Here is a 14,947-nt window from a genome sequence, read left to right as displayed (position 1 = left end):
CACAACAAAACGAGGCAGCCCCAGAATGTTTCATGGTGGTAAAAAGCTGCATTACAGCACACTGAGATCCCGGAACCAATGAAAGGAGACAAGTTTACCAAAACGAGTCTTGACACAGAGTACGTTTCTGGCAAATATGTTATTATGCACTCATTCTACTCTTGTCCTGGAGAAACTATTTAGTTTCCTTATATGGCCCTTCTCTTCAGCTCTCTCCTATAAAATAACTAATGTCTTCTTAGAGAAACAAAGATAGAAAAGAAATAGAACTGTTCCACTCGTCCCCCCCTCCCCTCTTCAGTTCTTTTCAGGGAGCTGAGGAGAAGCACACATCCTTGAGAGTGTCAGAGAATGACCCAGTTTTTGAAATCAGTTTTAAAAAACTGAAATGACTTCTAGAGAAATCTGTATTGATGGGGGAAGACAAGGGAAATACTGCAAATGTCTACACTGGCTGCCAGAATTAAGCAGCCTCGTTTAAACACTGACATTTTTCTTTAATCCCATTAAAACTTTAATTTTAGTAGTACTAGAACCAAGATACAATGTGCGTGCGTGGGTAGACTCTCTACATGGCATACAAAAATCAAAGAAAACACCAGCTGTCTTCTTAAATGACAGTCAACTTCTAATGTTATTCCTCTTCTTAAAATTCTTCAATTGGCCCTCACAGTCTTCAAATAAAATCCAAACTCCTTAGCAGGACCCCAGCTTCATTTCTCAATACATTTCCTCCCTACTCCCAAAGTCTACCAGCCATTTCCCCCAAAGCCATGCTCCTCTGCCTAGAAAATCTTCTCCATTCCTCTTTGCTTGGTAAAATCCTACTCATCCTTCAAATATTTGCTTAGCTTTCTCTCTTCCAGAAAGAAAAGTCCAGCCTCCTGAGCTCTCAGAGAACCCTGTGCTTATTTGTCACTGCATTCACCACAGGACGTTATAATTTCATTTTTCTGGCTTGTCTCTTCCACTAGATCCTGTAGACAAGCATAGAACTCTACTATATATAGCCTCTTGTGCCCAGGTCAGAGGCCTGACACATAGTAGATACACAAACACGTTTTCATGAATAGTAAATACAGCCAAGGAATCTCACTTTCTTTCAAAAGAAAAGTATCTATTCTCTAAAATGTTTCATAAAATTGGACAATTATCATCTCCGTTTGATCACATTTATAGCCAGAATGATGACTTTGAAAGAGTCTAACATCTGGCTCATATCCTTGATAACATTTCGGAAAGCTGGCAGCTGACTGCGTCATTTCTCACATCAGGAAGGAAGCCACCAATTATAGAGCATCTACGTGCTACTACTTGTATACCAAATTTATGCTACATATATACACATTTCTTCAGTCTTGACAATCCATCGTACCTCGTTTTAGCTGTATTTTGACAAAGAACCCAAGGCTTAGAAATGTGCCCAAGGTCACATGGCTAGCAAGTGATGAAGCCAAACTAATACAATGTGCAAGATCAGGACTACATTTTCTCCTAAACGAACTAAAAATTGATGTTGGCTGAAACTAAGATTTCCCGTGGGGTTGAAAAATGATGAAGGCAGCAAATAACTTGTTCATCTCAGACTACGGGTGTGCAGTTTTAACAATATAAACTGAAAACCAGCCTTGTTCCCGTTCAGAGTTGAGATAACTGCACACACTCCTGCCATCCTGTCAAGTAAGAGCCTCAGCAGACATTCCATTTGAAGCACTCTTTTAACACGACTTCTCAAATTTATTTAACTCCTGTGGAGAACATGGTAGGGTTTTGTATAAGAAGAAAAAAAAGGCCACCACTCTACTCCTTCCTAAGCCTGGTAGGCAGCTCAGAGTTTAGGCAGCCAACTGGGTAGAGTGATCACAGGATTTGCATCTTCCTTTCAAAGGTGGAACTCCGACCACCACCAGGCATTTTCCAATTCAAAATTCAGTTTTACTAGAGCTGCCAGCATAATTAAAAAAAAAAAAAGACTAGACTGATGCTTTTTCTTTAATTTTCCATTCTTATTTAGAAAAAGGACTAGAGGCAATGACAAAAATAACCATTTAAAAAAGATCACTCTCCAGAGGCTTTTTTGTAAAGATAAGTCAAGGCTTTCCATCCTTTTACATTTTAAAAAAGAAAGGGCTGTGGAATATGTCAACCTTTACTCAGCTTGCTACACAAAGCTTCTGCCTTCTCAAGTCCTAGACATAATGCCAGGACTCATCTCCCAAACTTCTGGTCTCAATCAAGTCCACACAGTGCCTGGCCAGAGAGCCCTGGGTGACGACTGCTGAAGACATTCACGTGAATCCAAGGTCAGTCGCAATCCTAACCTTAAACAGTGGACGGCTGACTGCATCATGACATACGCAGGCTAAGTTAAACAGCCCTCGTCTGTCAGTCGTGAGTAACTCCAGCAGCCGAGCCTGCGTTCCTTCGCCCGGAACTCACTGTGCAGGATTCACCACCACACCCCCTCAATCCACTGAGCTCACTATCCAGCCATAATGAAAACTGCTTAAAAGTTATCACTGGAATAGATGATTTTCCATAAGTAACAAACGAAAATGTTTTATTTGCTGTTTAGTCCTATTAACAACTCTGTCTCTCCATCTTTTCTTGTGGCAGCCCGTATTTTTAGGCAAATGGGAGGGTTAAAAATACAAATGAACAACCTCTGTATAAAACTGTGTGCTTTATCTGCCTCATTACATTCCTGGAAAATCGCCGTTTCTGAACATTCAGGTTCCTCGAGAAGGAGAAATTTTTCTTAACTATTGTACTCTGCATGTGGAAAGGGATTTCTCTTTTTAGCCTCCATTTCATTGCCTGGGTTTCACTCTCTAGGTATTGAGAGTGGGAGAGGGGAGGACACAAAAATCACAAAGAGCAGTGTAAAGCATGCCCTTTGTCAGCAACATGGCAAGGCCTCTACTGTCATCAAAGCTGACACTAAGTAATTTCTGATGGAGTTGAATGTACCATTACATTTCTATTTGTGCTCTGCCTGAAGCTTTTCCCTACCTACTAATTGCAAATGAAGGTCCAGAGAGCTTTTGTGAAAGGGGGGAGAACACAAGCAATGTGCTGGTCTGTAGCCAGGAGTCAGTGTACTTTATAACGGAGGAAGAGAGGATTAGAGGATTACAGGGAGATTTTTGTTTCAGCCTTTAGTCCAACCAAGATTTAAAAGACTTACAGAAAATGGCTTCATACAGAAATATGGTAGTGGGGAAGGGATTATAGGGGGAGTGGTAAACATGTCCAGTAAAAATCAGGGATAAATGAAGACCCACACAAGTCCAGAGAATGCAAAGGAACAAGGAAGAATACTTCCAGAGCCGTAAGTGCTCAGGGCACAGGGTGGGTAGGGCCCAATGAATTAGCAACTAAATGGCTTCAGTGATAATTCTGAAACCTGTTCCAATTTATTTTTGGAGTGAATTCTTCTCCAGAACAGGTCAAAGATTGTGCTTAAAAAAATGTCCTTAGAACACAACGGCTTCTTAAATATTCTTTTGCCTCTTGCTTCCAGGTGCTTTCCCTTTGGTTAAAAACCAGAAACAGTATAAACCTCACAGGATGGAAGAAGTCTTTTGATAGAGGCAAGGTGAGGCACAAGATGAACTTACACAGTAAGCGAGAGTCTGTCTGTCTTGGTCTTCTCCTTGGACCACTCCATGTCTCTGACTTAACAGAGTCGGCAGTTCACTTCCTCTGGAAGAAGCCAGTAATGGACACTTGTCTGTTGGCTTTGCCCAGAGCAGCAGTCCCTTTCTTTGGGCCCTTTCGTTCTTCTTTGGGTTCTTTTTTCACAGTCATAGTAGAGGGTCTGTGTACAGAGGAGGTCTTCATCTTAAGCTCCTCTTCACTATCTGTGCAGGATTCACTCTCGTAGACTTTTTCAGTCACTGGCAGAATAAGGAAAAAATGGGATAGGAATGGGTCGAGTCATTTAGAATACTACCATTAAGAGAAGGATATGTCTTGTTCACTCTGATTCCCTTAGATCCTCTGATAAAGGCAGGTGTGCTCACCTAGTCCTGAAGCTTTCTCCCATTGGGAGATCACATCTGGCCACAGGTAGGAAGTATGTATCCTGAGCTCACACAATCTCTAGTTGGGGTTCAGAAACAACATTTGACTTTACTGTCTCATGCTATGTCCCATGCCTTTCAATGGGCCCTTATCCTTTGATTGCCCAAATTCTGCATTTGGGTCCTGGTCTATGCTAGCTAACTTCTCAAACTCTGCACTGGAACTGTCTATATCTCAAACACCTACTTCTACCTCCATGCTTTGACTAACTTCTTCAGTTTCATTTCCCTGACCAACAGTGCCTACCTATTTCCATTGTTGGTTTCCCTGGCCCTAACTTCTTCTCTATTTGCCAGTCCCCATCCTGTCCAACTAGGCTCACAGTTACAGACCCCCTTGGCTAGCTCTATCCTGATATCATCCACTCTGCACATCCTAAGTACAAAGAATTGTAGATTACTCAATTGTTCAGTTCTTAGTTCTGAATGACCCAAGACTTAGTAGTGGTCTACATCATGAAGATAACTGCCTCAAGCGAATTCAATCATATGACAACCTTGATAGTTTTAAGTAAGGACAGTGGTAAAATGAGAAACAAAGTTACCAATTCTCTGAACTCCCTATCAGCCAAAGGCATAATTTGCCTTTTCTTATACCAATAATATCCACTGATCCCTTCCCAACGGAAACTTTGAAAAGTGAGCAGTTAGTACAAAGATGCTGAAAAGGGCACAGGCACTAACTTCGGACAATGATGTCACAGAACTGATGAGGGTCTCTTCAGTATGACTGCAGTGCACAAACCAAACACGAGAAACAGTATAATGCCACCTTCCTGTGACTTGAGAGAGCTGCAGCAGCTGTATTAACATCTAAATTCTTTCTCAGCCCTCCTGGTTGCAGCAGGAGGATGAAGAGAAACAGTAAAGGAAAACATCTCCTCTTCACTGAACACAGTAACCTAATATGCATAATAAATGCTCAAGCGATTGAAGTGAAAGGTATTTTTCCCATTAAAGAACAATAACAGTTTTAAGCACTTAACTACTGATTGTTCTTTCTAATAAAATATATTAGTCAAACTGTTCTAGAGGCAGTGGCTTTGGAATCAACATATCTGCATTCTAACATCTATTCTGCCACTTACACTTCTCAAACTTTTGATGTGCATCAGAATCACCTGCAGGGCTTGTTAAAACAGATTGCTGGGTTCTATTTCCAGAGTTTCAGATTCAGTAGGTCGGGGATAGACCTGAGAATTTGCTTTTCTAACATGTTCCCAGGGAATGCTGGTCTGCTGATCTGGGGACCACACTTTGACAATCACTGTTCTTTCCTCCCCTGTAAAATGGAGTAAGGTACGGAAGGTAAGGTACCATGGAAGGTACGGATGCACCTAGTAATCTTAGGCAAGTAACCTTCCATGCTATTTCCCCCCCTCACAATGGGAAAGCCATCTTGGAGGTCAACTGGCTATTGCCAGTGGAGCATCCCTTCTCCATATCTAATCCCATTAAGGTTGCATAATTAATGGTTCCCTCCTTAAGAGTTCCTAGGATTTGTCATTACTTTCACGAGCCTAGAATTCACTTTGCTGATTCCTGTCAACTTACAGGCTAAAAACACTGATAAGCTTTAAATATATATATAAAGTGTTCTCAAAGGCCTTATTACTCAACTGTCTTCCACAGACCAGTGACGTTAGAATCTCCCATGAGTTTACTAGAAATGCAGAATTTCAGGTCCTGCCCGAGGGCCTACTGATCTTCAGCAAGATCCTCAAGTAATGCATATACTCAGCCAAGTTTGAGAAATGTTGCTCTAAGATACTTAGGGAATTCCCATGGCATACCTATTAGTTCAGCAATTATGATCCCTGAATACCACCACCATCTCATAGGCAAATTGAAAAGCATTATGTAACTGGATTATTGGAACAAGCTTATGAGCTGCTATTTACTCAAAATCTCAAATTAGGAAAGTCTGAAGAGTCACATGCAGATATAAAAAAGAAACAACTTACTACTAGTTGGTGGTATAAGACTTGCTCCTTCATACATAAGGTGTATTTTGTATTCAAATGACAGCAGGTCTTTAATATTGAACTCCAACATCAATTAGCTCATTATTTCATTACTTATTACTGAAACCACTGGTTGTCTCATTGCCAATTCTGCGCAATGCATTGCTTGGGGGAGTTAAAAACCAGTCAGGGCAACACCAACAAAATTTCTTAAGCAGCACATTTGGTAAATACCTCGAGAGCTAAAAGAAGGATTTCTGTATTCAAAGCTGTACTACTTCAAACTACAGGACAAAGGAGATTTCAACTTAAAAGATACAGAATTTTTATTTTAACTGAGTAACCTGCAACTGTTCTGACCTGCCATAAAAAGAACCCAGTTTACATGGGTAACACAGAATTATTCTCTACTCAAACAACGTTTTGCTCTTAGAAATCCACCTTGTCTAGAAGTCTACCCCAAACTTATCTCAGGGGCTCAACTCCCCAGTCCCCGCAGCAAACTCACAGAAAGGGAAAGACCAGTTTTTAAAAACCCCATACCAACTCGGATCCAGCAGAGGACAGGGTAAGCCCCCTGTGCTGGTACACTTGGAATAGTCTGAACAGAGAGAGGAAAGCACAACTACTTTGTTGGTAACAGGAGCCAAGATTCATTAGGTTGAGCTTGGACTAAAAACCTTAAAAAAAAAAAAAAAAAAAGATGCTATGAGAGCACAGTTTTCATTGTTGCATCCAAGGCTCTTAATAGTCCTATCTGGAGACTGGAGTGCAAAAAACCCACATCCCATACCTGGCCCAAACTTGAGTGCTGTGTTTTGAACAAAGCAATAGGTTATTAGCCACAAACTCCCAGTGAATGCTCACAATGATATAGCTGACATTTTTCTTTTGGGGTAGAAGGAGGAAAAAACTGGCAGTGATGCTTTTGTCTCTTAAATTTAAAAGAAAAAAAAAAAAGAACTTCAATAGTAAATATATATATCATCAACAGTCAAACCAAAAGGCTTAAAAAATACACTATTAAAAGACTGAAAGCAAACAAAACAAAAAATAAAAAACCAACCCTACTCAAAGTCTGGAATTCATAAGCTCACAAAAAATTTTGGCACTGAAAAGACAAATTTCCACATGTAAGGAATTTTATTCCCCAATCATATGCTATAATTAAAATGGCACAGGTGTTTTCAGAGGACTGGGAGGTGGGGAACAATGAGATGGAGTTCACACCAGCTCGAACAACCACATATCCTAGGAAAAGTGGATTCTTCAGAGTTGATCAATTTTTTTAAGACGAAAGTTTGAACCAGAAAAGGAAAATCAAGAAAGAAAAAATACTTCTTTAGGAGAGCAAGTGCCGCAGGAAGGGAGAAACTACAATTATGGGCTATCCAACTAACAAGGGGTTTACAAACCGAAGCCCACAACTCTTTCTAAACACAAAAGGACAGTATCAGGACTGGAGCATCCTATCGGGCTGTAAGTGCGAAAATCCCACAGAAGTGTGGGTTAACTGCGGAAGGGAAGGGCAAGCTTAAACAATGGCTGGGAAGAATCAACCTATAACTCAAAACCTAAATTCTAATTCCCCTCTAGGTCACCATAGAAAGCACATGCTTTTACCTAACATGACTTACAAACAGGCAACATAAAGGAAATGATTTGGAAGAGTCAAACCCCTCTGGAGAACAAATGGGACAAAATACCAAGAAGATTCTTGACACTCTCTTCAGAGTCTAATCATCTGTGGGGGCTTCTTTTCCACTATTCAAATGTATAAAACAACCATTGTAAAAAAATAAAAGTTTCTCAACGTCTGTAACAACATTTTAAGTTGGTATTATGGTTTCCATCTTGAAAGTGTGTTTTTTTTTTTTTTTAAAGATTTATTTATTTGAGAGAGAGAAACATGGAGAGTGAGAGAGTACAAGCAGGGGGAGGGGCAGAAGGAAAGAATCTCAAGCAAACTCCCCACTAAACAGGGAACCTGACACTGGGCTCGATCTTATGACCCTGAGATCATGACCAGAGCCAAAATCGAGAGTCAGACGCTCAACCGACTGAGCCACCTAGGTGCCCCGAAAGTGTTTTTAAATGTTACCTCACCTGCATCTTAACTACTCCACATATAGGCAAAAATGGGTATTTTACATCCATTCCATAGATCAAGAAACTCCCCACCAGAGGTGATGTGACATCCAAGATCTCAAAGCGCATTTCTATAGCACATGGCCCAAACAAGCACCCACGTTCTGACTTTAGTTGTAGTGTTCTCTGCACTCTGCTACTCAGAGTGTGCGCCACGGACAAGCAGCCTGGCCTCACTTCAGGGTGTCATGTGCACACTCAAGGGTAAGGAGCATTGCTCTGTAAGAGATTATGGCCTCTCTATGGTAATCATCTCTCTAGATTTGGAGCCAAAAACTCGTCTTACCTATGCAGCCTTCCTCATCCACAAAAGTTTTCGATTTCAGCACCCGCTTTCGTTTTCTTTTTTCTCCACTTGAGCTCTAAAAGATCACAGGAAGATCAGAGGTTACAACATTCGGTTGACCAATGTATGTACAGAGAAAAATAACAAAAGCTTTTTAATCTACAACAATCACCTTCCAATATTCCATGATGATAAAAAGTGGAATGAGGAACTCTACCCATTTCCTTTTAGGGACCAGTCCTACCACACAGACAAGTTACGTTCTTGTATATGCAAGCTATTTAGGAGATAAAAAGTAGCACATTCAGCAAAGTACTGTGTTCATTCAGTCAACAAACTTTTGCTGAGTAGCACAGGCACCATGGTTAAAAAGACCAATAGGACAAGGACCTTAGTCGGGGAGACAGACCCCTGCAATCCACTGTAGTTAGGCCTTTAATGGAGGGGCTGTGGCAGACATTATGGGAGCACAAAGGGAATGCCCCTAAACCAGATCAGAAGTTTCCATGGCATCCCCACTTGCTGTAGACACTTGCTATTTTATTTTTTTAAAGGTTTTATTTATTTGAGAGAGCATAAGAGGGAGGGAGGGAGGGGCAGAAGGAGAGGGAGAAACAGACTCCCTGCTGAGCAGGGAGCCCAACACAGGGCTTGATCCCAGGACCCTGGGATCATGACCTGAGCCGAAGACAGACGCTCAACCAACTGAGCCATCCAGGTGCCCTGATACTTGTTTTTTTTTAGACTTGACACTGCAACATTGCCCCATATAATTTAGTATCACACACTATTACTAATACCAACGTCCTTTTATCTCCACTGGCCTTTCATCCATTTTCTCCTCAGCTAACGAAGAAATTAGTGCAAAAATTTAAATTACAGTTTAATACAATGACTTAAGAAAACTAAAGTCATAAAGGGAAAAAAAAACTTGTTAGCACCCTTCTCCTCAACTCTTCTTTATCTACACTAATATATGTAGACAAGGTGCAGATGAAGACCATTCAAAACTATTATTTCCCCATCTGTTGCCAGCTTTTCTCACCTTGCCCTTCCAGAAGAGTTTCTGAAGAGTAACAAATGTGCATAATTGTTTGTTCTATTTTCCCCACCCTTTGCTCTGATGCAGGCAACACCTTATTTTGTACAATTCCAACAGGAGCTGGGTAGCACAGCAGCCCTGATGCTGGAGGTCATGCAAACAAAACCGCTCCCAGGCCTCACCCCTGCAACCTTCCTAAGACTCTGCCCCTATAGCTGAACCCTCGCTTCAGGTAAGAGGCAATGCCCAGTCTGTAGTACCTACAGGAGAGCAAAATGAGACAAGAGCCATCTACTGGTATCGGTGAACTGTACAGCAGCAACCGATTCAGCACAGGAGTTTCAGGTTCTTGGGAGATAAAGGACAGATGGAAAGGCAACCATCCCAGTAAAGGTTTACCTTGACAGAAGGAGGCTCCGGTTCATTATTCGGCAGTGGTTCCGGAGGTGGAGAAGGAGGAGGAGGTGGGGATGGTGACTCAGCTTCATAATCCCCAGGAGAATCTGGTATGACTGAAATAATGAAACAAGCTTAGATAAGAGAACCGTGGCCCTATCTGGTACAACACCTCCAATGGCTTTTTAAACTTCCATGTCCAACAAAGGACATTTGCAAGCAGTAATTCATGACAACCAAGGGCTCTGCAGTTACATATCTTTAAAATATACATTTTCTTGGGGCGCCTGGATGGCTCAGTTGGTTGAGCATCCAACTCTTGGCTCAGGTCATGATCTCATGGGTCATGGGATTGAGCCCCATGCTGGGCTCTGTGCTCAAGGGGAGTCTGTTTGAAGATTCTCTCCCTCTGCCCCTTCCCCTGCTCACTCTCTGTCTCCACAGGTAGCTAAATCTTTAAAAAAAAAAAAAATACACATTTTAATTTTATACAAAGAAAACCAGAGAATTAAGAATTATTAAAGCTGGAATATACCTTAGAGATCATTTTTTTTTAAGATATATAAATTTTTTAAAAAAGATTTATTTGAGAGAGACACAGCGAGAGAGGGAACACAAGCAGGGGGAGTGAGAGAGGGGGAAGCAGGCTTCCCACTGATCAGTGGGCCCGATGTGGGGCTCGATCCCAGCACCCTGGGATCATGACCCGAGCTGAAGGCAGACGATTAACGCCTTAGCCACCCAAGCACCTCAACCTTAGAGATCATCTTAACTAAACTTTTTATTTTACAGGAGAGTCAGGATATGAAGTTGTTTTATTTTATTTTTTTTATTTTTCCTAAAGATTTTATTTATTTTTTGACAGAGAGAGAGAGGGAACATAAGCAGGGGGAGTGGGAAAGGGAGAAGCAGGCTTCCCGCGGAGCAGGGAGCCCGATGCGGGGCTCGATCCCAGTACCCTGGGGTCATGACCTGAGCCGAAGGCAGACGCTTAACGACTGAGCCACCCAGGCGCCCATAAAGTTGTTTTATAAATATCCACTGATCATCCACCATGTGTCATGTATTCCACTTACAATTGTTTCATTTATCCTCACAACAACCCTAAGAAACAAATATTATTCACACATTACAATTGAGTAAAAAAGAGACTCAAAGAGGTTAATGAACTTGCCAAGGTCAGAGCTTACAACTGAAACAGGAAGTTTTCAACCCCAGTCAGTCTGATGCCACAGCCTTACTATTCCAACTATCCTGTGTTGCCTCACCATTCAGGGCAGACATTTTAAGATTAAGTGGATATAATTCTCAGATTATATCAAATGTTCCATCCCAGAGTCTTTGTGACTGTGACGTAAGGATTATTTGCAATCACCTACAGATGTTTGTTAGACTGAAATTTTCCAGCTGACCTTAAGAGCACAAACATTGAAGGAAAAACTACCCTGAAACAGTCACAATTATAGCTCTAACAACTAAGACTTGCTCAATATTGTATAGGGCAGCTATTTCTAGTGATTGCCCATTGATGAAGTTTGCTTTGCTACAGTGAGATTAGCAGGAAAGAACACTTTTGGGAAGGCAATATTGCTCTGGAAGTGGTATCACCCGAGAAGAGAGCATCACCAGAGGTATCCCATCATTCCTGAACAGTTCCAGAGATAGTGGTTTGTATAAGGCTCATGAGAGAGGAAGTGAAAATCCTCAGCTGACCTATTGCTTAATCATCACAAAGAAATTGCTGGTAAAAAGACTGGGTAGCTGCTTAGCCTCACCTGCTCCCTGAACCTCCTGGCTGTATTCAGATTTTTAGCACAAGTCTTGGATCTGAAATTCTCCCAACTGATTAGGTCAGTGTTAAAAATTATGACAGTGGAGGGTTCAAGGCCAAATGACCTAAAGAGGTGAAGCAAAACAAAAGCCAGAACGAAACAATAAATTATACAGTTCAGTATGAAATGGGCCCCAAAACTTTATAAGCTCTGGGAAACAAGAGTCAGAAACATATGAGGAAAGTGGTCCAGCTAGTAACACAGCTCTGGGAGGCTAGAACATGACAGGAGCTCAAGTAAGCAAAGAAGTCAAACCACAGAACCAAGCTCCCATTTTTCTGAAGGTATAGCAATTAAGAAAGCTGTACACATGTTTTTCACGGGCAGGAGGAAAGTTTACATAGTGAGAAAGCCAAAGAAAAGGAATTTTGAGTACTCACAGTAATAAATTTAGGAGTTTTAATTCTATTTCCACTTCGGTAACCATGAAAATCCTAGTGGCACCCTCTAAGACCCCTCTCACTGAACTGTATGGAATTGTTTATCTAGATTCCCCCCGACTCTAACCTCCAGAGAGGCAGAAACATCACAATATCCCTGGCACTGAACACAAATAACAATATATATATATATATTTTTTAAGATTTTATTTATTCATACGAGACACAGAGATACAGAGAGTGAGAGAGAGAGCATGAGCAGGGGGAGAGGCAGAGGGATGCTGAGCAGGGAGCCTGATGTGGGGCTCAATCCCAGAACCCTGGGACCATGACCTAAGCGGAAGGCAGACGCTTAACTATCTGAGCCACCCAGGCGCCCAACAAATAACAATATTTTTAAATAAAGGAAAACAATCATTTTCTGAACTACATTTGGGATGAGGGGCTTCTAGGTCAAGGAAAAGTCAGCATATACCTCCCTCTCCCTTCCACATCCACCCAAAGAGAATCATTACAATGATGACAAAGGAATGAAATGCTGTAAACCTGCCCCTTCACCCCCATCCCCACCATACCAGGGAAGAGAAAAGAAGAGGGAGCCAAGAACTTGGAATGAGTAAGAATTTTCAACAAATCCCCAAAAGATGGAAGGCAGATGGGAGAAAGTTGACAAGAGAAGCATCAGTCAATTAGATGAGTCAGATAGGAGAGGTTACTATCTATTACAAAACTTCTATTTTATCTGATTTTTCAAATTGTGTATCACTTTGTTTAAAAAAATGTTTTTATGTAAAATATTTTAAGAAAGGAAAGATAGGGAAAACAACTAGAATTTTCTGGGCTTTACAAACAATAATAATTCATTCACATAATAATCCCACAAAATCCCTATTCCTATTATTTGTTTTAAAAAAAATTTGCCCACATTCATATGCTAGAATCCATGTCTGCCTACTTTAGTCTTTACCATCAAGGCAAGCATTCTCCCTTGATGTATTTTTAGTGACATAAGCATAAGGAATGTTTCATACATTGGTGTAGTTTAAATATATTTGCAATGAATTTGCAGCTCTTCAGATAAAAGGTACTCAAATAGTGAAAGGTAACACTTATCCCAGGAAAACAACCTTTGTTGGTGCAGAATAAGAACTGTGGTAAAGGGGCGCCTGGGTGGCTCAGTTGTTAAGCATCTGCCTTCGGCTCAGGTCATGATCCCAGCATCCTCGGATCGAGCCCCGCGTCGGGCTCCCTGCTCGGCGGGGAGCCTGCTTCTCCCTTTCCCATTCCCCCTGCTTGTGTTCTCTCTTCCTGTGTCTCTCTCTGTCAAATAAATAAAATCTTTAAAAAAAAAAAAAGAACTGTGGTAAAACTAATTTTAAGGATCCAGTGATGTAACCACTGTTTAATCAGAGTTCTATGGCAGAGACAGGTAATTAGAAATCCTAGAAATCATTCATAGCTTCCTAGGAAATTTTTTAAACTACCTATCTGAACCTTTTAAAAAGAGGAGGGTCATTTGCTTAACATTCTCCATAAGCAACTGGCAAAAACTGAAAATGTTGGCAAAAACTTAAACATATCAGTTAAAACTATTTTTTCCTAGTAATGTAGACATTACTCTTAATGTGATTTCTTTCTGGGTCTGGCCTTTTCTTGCTTTACAGAGTACGTAGAACTGCTTAACGTGCTCATGCCTCTGCCAAGAAGAGAAAAAAAGGAAAAGTCCCTTAAGTAGAGAGTTAAACATACGAAGTTGAACAGAACTTCTAAGAAGAGACTTACTACTGTTAAACACTTACTGAACACCTCCATAAAAAAAGTGGGGTGAATAGTAAGAAAACCTGCTATGTTAAGCACTGTCCCGGCACTGCTGATATATTTGATGTTCATAAAAAACCTACACAGTGTGTGACAACCTCCCCAATTTAGAAATGGAGAAATAAAGAAATGGAGAAGGTAAATAATCTGCCTAAAATCATACAGTAAGTGGAAGAGGTAAGATTTAAATTCAGGTCTGTTTGACTCCAAAGTCCCTGCCATTTCCTCCACTCCTGTTGCTCATCTGCTAATTTCCAGCTGAAGGCAGCATATTGAATAACATATATTGGTAACAAAATGGTAATAGGTTAGAGACAGTGTGAAGGTTTAAATTAAAGCTCATTGGCTTTGAGACAAAAAATTTAGGAATAAAATGGCAAAGGTTTATAAATTTAGTCAGATGCTAAAAATTATTTTTACTAGATAAAAAATCTGACAGCCTCTCATCTATATTATCTATTATTATAGATTGTCCACCTCTATCACATCTCTTCTCACTTCTTTCCAAATAACCCCACTCATATTTCTAATCACCCACAGGTATTATTTTTGTGGGCTAAGGATCAGAACTACAGAGAATATTTCAGAAGTATGTAATGAGTGCTCAATCAACCACAGTAATTCCTTGACTTAGAGTGGACTCCTTCACTAGAGTATCTAGTTTATCTTTTTAAAGTACATTAGGCTGATGGGTTGAAAGACTCTTCCAGAATCTTCCCCAAGTCCTTTTCCAGGTTGGAAATACGGAAGATTAATCCAATTAGCACATATTCCTGTTACTTCCTAATTATTTTCCCGTGTATCTGCACGGAATTCCCTCTATTTCTCCTCAATTCTTAACTGGTCAGAGTGATCCTTGATGGTTCTTGTTTCATCTACATGCTTGGGTATCCTCCTTTCAGTAGTCTTGGTCAAAGCATTTTGATAAATGACATGGAATGAGTATACAGCAACTGCCCCTCTGGGATGCTCACAATGCCCTATCCCTACCCATTA

The 14,947-nt window shown here is 40.8% G+C and overlaps 1 protein-coding gene across 5 annotated transcripts in view; it reads right to left on the bottom strand.

Moving 5' to 3' along the window:
- Positions 1-14,947, bottom strand: part of POLD3 (DNA polymerase delta 3, accessory subunit) — a 103,361-nt gene that overhangs the window by 52,351 nt on the left and 36,063 nt on the right. For 3 of the 5 annotated variants that reach the window (XR_004677451.1, XR_004677450.1, XR_004677452.1), the window contains exons 10-12: positions 9,925-10,037; positions 8,484-8,559; positions 3,621-3,899 (exon numbers count right to left, since the gene is read on the bottom strand). Coding sequence is in view for 2 of the 5 variants with exons in the window: in XM_034995017.1 (XP_034850908.1) it covers positions 3,697-3,899; positions 8,484-8,559; positions 9,925-10,037 (392 nt within the window). In the remaining 3 variants the exon portion in view is untranslated. Of the gene's footprint in view, positions 1-2,086; positions 3,900-8,483; positions 8,560-9,924; positions 10,038-14,947 lie in introns of those variants that run through there. The other 2 variants (XM_034995017.1, XM_034995018.1) reach the window with 1 other exon arrangement.

This window comes from Mirounga leonina, unplaced genomic scaffold (genome assembly GCF_011800145.1).
Source record: "Mirounga leonina isolate KUSES-001 unplaced genomic scaffold, KU_Mleo_1.0 Mir_92, whole genome shotgun sequence".
Lineage (NCBI taxonomy): Eukaryota > Metazoa > Chordata > Mammalia > Carnivora > Phocidae > Mirounga > Mirounga leonina.
The sequence above is the reverse complement of the archived record's forward strand: the minus strand, read 5'-3'. Positions and strand labels throughout refer to the sequence as shown.